Source organism: Pinus tabuliformis, chromosome 4_1 (genome assembly GCF_031772625.1).
Source record: "Pinus tabuliformis cultivar Carrire ecotype Pingquan chromosome 4_1, CPIR1, whole genome shotgun sequence".
NCBI classification, from domain to species: domain Eukaryota; kingdom Viridiplantae; phylum Streptophyta; class Pinopsida; order Pinales; family Pinaceae; genus Pinus; species Pinus tabuliformis.
In genome coordinates, this window is record NC_142303.1 from 609168052 (window position 1) to 609172097 (window position 4046).

At 42.3% G+C, this 4046-nt stretch overlaps 1 protein-coding gene across 1 annotated transcript; it reads left to right on the forward strand.

Moving 5' to 3' along the window:
• Positions 1 to 324: 324 nt before the first annotated feature.
• Positions 325 to 915, forward strand: LOC149177481 (aspartic proteinase nepenthesin-1-like). The gene has a single exon (XM_089421765.1). The coding sequence runs from the start codon at positions 325 to 327 to the stop codon at positions 913 to 915; it is 591 nt and encodes a 196-aa protein (XP_089277891.1).
• Positions 916 to 4046: the final 3131 nt, after the last annotated feature.

Here is a 4046-nt window from a genome sequence, read left to right on the forward strand (position 1 = left end):
CGACAGGCGGCGTGAGCGGGGCGGGGCGGCCCAGGGGTGCCGCTGCGCGCCCGCAATTCTCAGTCATGTCAGCAAATTTCTGGTAGCAATTGCGGGGAAAAATTGAGATGTCAATTCGAATTTTCGCGTGGAGATAACACAGAGGCGGACGCTTTACTTGCTACGGATGCTATCATCCTCGGCTATCAATATGTTCCCTATTTCTCATTCGGTTGTGCAGATTCGCTAGGCGACCATACATCGACGCAACCGGGATTGATGGGATTGGGGGGCGGATCACTTTCTTTGTTGAATCATCCGTCCACTAGCGAATTATTTGGCGGAATGTTTTCTTACTGTCTTCCCAGCTCATCTGCATCTTCGGGATCCTTTGTGCTTGGGAAGGAAGCTGCCCTGAACACTCCTGGTTTGAAATTCACCACATTGATAAAAGATCCCTCAAACCCGACGTTTTATTTCGTGAACTTGATGGGAATCAGCGTTGGTGATACAAGGATCTCAGTGCCGGCAACAAATATTGGTAGTGGCGAAGGAACGATCCTCCACTCGGGAACAGCGATCACGTATCTCGTTGATTCTGTTTATACGGCTCTCACAGACGCTTTTCAGGGGCAGCTCCCTAACTTGCAGCCGATACCCATTAACGAATTGGATACTTGCTATGACTTCTCTTCTTCTTCGTCTTCAGTCGACATTCCCACCATAACACTGCACTTGGATAATAATGTCGACCTTCTTTTGCCGAATGAAAATGTTCTGTTGAAAGTCGAATCGGGGCTCTCTTGCTTGGCCTTCTCTCGCACTGATTCTCGGTCCATCATAGGAAATGTTCAACAACGGAATTGGCGTGTCGTTTTCGATGTTCCCAATTCTCAAGTCGGATTTGCTCGGGAACAATGTGCTGCACCTGCTTGATTATACGTCCATTTCCTTTCTTCTACAAAATTTCCTCATCCACCCATTTCCTTATACTATGTTTCATCCCTAACGTTTACTTCTACGTGCTTTCTCCCCGCTGTTTTTGAAAAATATTTTCTGCCGTCGTATGAAATGTAGTGGGCAGCAGCAGCTCTTTTGCGGTTTGCTGCTTATACTACTTTTCTATTTTCGTCCTCAAATGAGTTGAATGTATCTCGTTTTACTAAAAAATAATGTTATTAATAAGTATTTGTGTCGATATTATATTCAATGCTGTTAACCCTAATTTACACTGAGAATGAATGATAACTCTTTTTACCTTGAAGAAGATTTATGTAAGTGTTATTAAATAGTGACAGATAACTCAACTATGTGTGCCCTTTTTGGTAATGAATAATGTTTTAAAAATATATGTACACTATCTCTGTACATGTGATATTTTCAAATAGGATTTGAATTCCGAAAGTAATAGGAACACAAATATATTTATCATAATTACATTAATAATTGATATACTCTGTATGGTTTATTTTATTTGGATGTATAATAAGACATATTTTATAAATGAATTTTTCAATTTAGTAAGTGAGAAAACATGCACCATTATATTTAAGGATGGTCAAAAAATTTGGTAAAAAAACCATATCTTTATATAATTGTGAAAGAAAATAAATATTAAATCTAAGACTTTTGTGATCTATAATGAAGATATCAGTCTTTCACATTAATCATATTGTTAGAATTTGGTCGACCTTTCGAACCAATTAATGTAGTTCATCCTCATAACAAGGTTAAACCACAACTAATGTGGTTCATCCTCAAGACAAATATGAAGCCCATTAATTAGTTAGAAACATGGACCAAATCCTAACAATGTGATTAATCCCAAAATAAATAATTAAAATAAATACTTACCTTATAAAATTTTATTTTATTTTATTTTATTTATTTATTTATTTATTTATTTATTTATTTATTTTTTTTTTTTTTCTGAATAAAGACTAATTCTATTAAGATAAGAAAAGTATAGTACAAACAAGCTTGCAAGCAAGCGAAGCAGAAAAGCAAGGGAGCCACAGGTGATAGGCTATCCACCTCGCGCTAAGAGACATTCCATGAAAGGACTAAGTAGACAAAGGAGAACAAAAAGAAAGAACTCAGCTCAGAGAACTACCCCGAGGAGTCATTTCCAGCCACACGACATTTTTTGCCTTTTTTCTTGTTTACTTTGACCCACCCAGTGGAGTTTGGCTGAGCCAAGACAATCTGTAGACTATTCTGCACTGGCGGCAGAATTTCCTTATCAGAATCTGAGGAAGAAGAAAAATGAGTACGTTTCTGAGAAAACTGAGGGTCAGAGGAGACTGCTGGAGCACCCGAGGGAGTGTCTATCGGAATCACATCATTCTGCACATCTGCTACCGTAGCCTCATCCTTCTGCAAAACAGCTTCAGTTTCCTCCTCATCCGAACTAGAGAAATCTAGACCGTCCATTGAGCGGGGAGGCTCACAAGGATTCCAGCGCTTGGCTTTGGGTTTGCGATTTAGATTCTTCTTTTTTTGGAGGAACTGAGGACATGTACTCTGGAGGTGCCCCGTTTGATGGCAATGGCGGCATCTGAAGGCTGTGTTCTCGTAATCCAAGGTTTGAGTCCAGTGGAAATCTCCAATCTTGAGATTAATCTGATCCGGTAGTCCTTTACTGATATCTATTTCTGCACAAAGTCTGCCGTAGGTAAAAAGACCATTTTCCTTTCTTGAGCTGTCTACAGCCAGGTACCGTCCTAAAGTATCTCCAATGGCAATGAAAACAGATACATGCCATAGATGAGCTGGAAGATTCGGGAGCCTGACCCAAATGGGAAGCTTGGTGATGACTGCTGTAGAAGGGTCAAAGTCTGGAAACCAGGGGGTGAGAAAGAGCCCAGCCGCACCCCAGAACCAAGGGCCTCCCATTAAGGCCTTCTGGTAATCTTCACTTGAGTCAAAAACCACAATGAAGAATCCTTTTGAACATAAGTAAATCTTGCTTTTTTTGGTCCAAGTGGAGTGGATCCATTGGTATAGATCTGCTGTGCGAGGCCAAAGCCCATTAAATCTGCAGATGAGTGCTGATTCTTCAAAAATCTGTAAACGATTTTCAATCTCAGCGTGAGAGAAATTGATGGAAGGAATTTCCTCTGATTTATCTACCAAAAAAGGCTTTGGAGCCCCGTTTGGGTGGGCTGCTTTCGAAGCGGACTGTGGCTGCGCAGCGTCTTTGCTAGCTGCATCTTTGTAAGAGAAAGAAGGGGCAGAGGAGGTCTGCCCAAAGGAACCACCTCTTAAACGAAAAGAAGCCTCGATAGAGGCGTCCTTATGAATGCTGTAAAAAGAGAGAGGAAGGGGGCTCATTAGTTGCTTACCCTTATATAACAATCTGAGGAAGGAGGAGGGGATCCCCATCCGGCGTTCCAGTTTTTGCAGAAGATCCTGGACTAGATCTGTTGCTCGAACCCAATGCATTCTTGTCTTGCCCAGTAGTTTGACTTGGATTTGAAATTCCTGAGATTCTTCCAACAGATCTGGCTGAATCAAAAGAGGAACCTCTGCAAGCAAATCTGGCGAGAATGAGGAGCAGATTCGCTGCTTGCTTCCGGCCAGAAGTGCCCTGTCCATACAGCAATTCTGCGCATGTCCTGTAAACATGGTAGTCCATGAGACCACATTTCTCTCAGGCATTGCCCAGAACAGCTCCAGTGCGTCGTCCTCTCTCCCATTCTTCACAGAACCAGAAAGCGACTCATTCCAATCAATAGCATCTCGTTCAGGACTTTTCTCAAACACTTTGTATGCGAACTTCATTTTCCCCCATTTGACATCGAATCTCCAAATGAGCTTATTCAAGATGCCCAGGCACACCTCGGACGTCACCAGATTCCCATCTTCCCTCGCCCTGAACCGCAAATCCACATCAACGTGCTGACTGAACCCTGTCGCGCAGCTCGAATGGGCAGGCAGGTTTTCAGAAAAGTTAATACAGGCTTTCCCCGTCATTGTCTTCCCGGCTCTCTCGCTGTCCATAACCTGTTCTTGGCTGATTAAATCCTGAAGCTGATTCCTAAGCTTTGGTTCCAGTCTACCGCCAC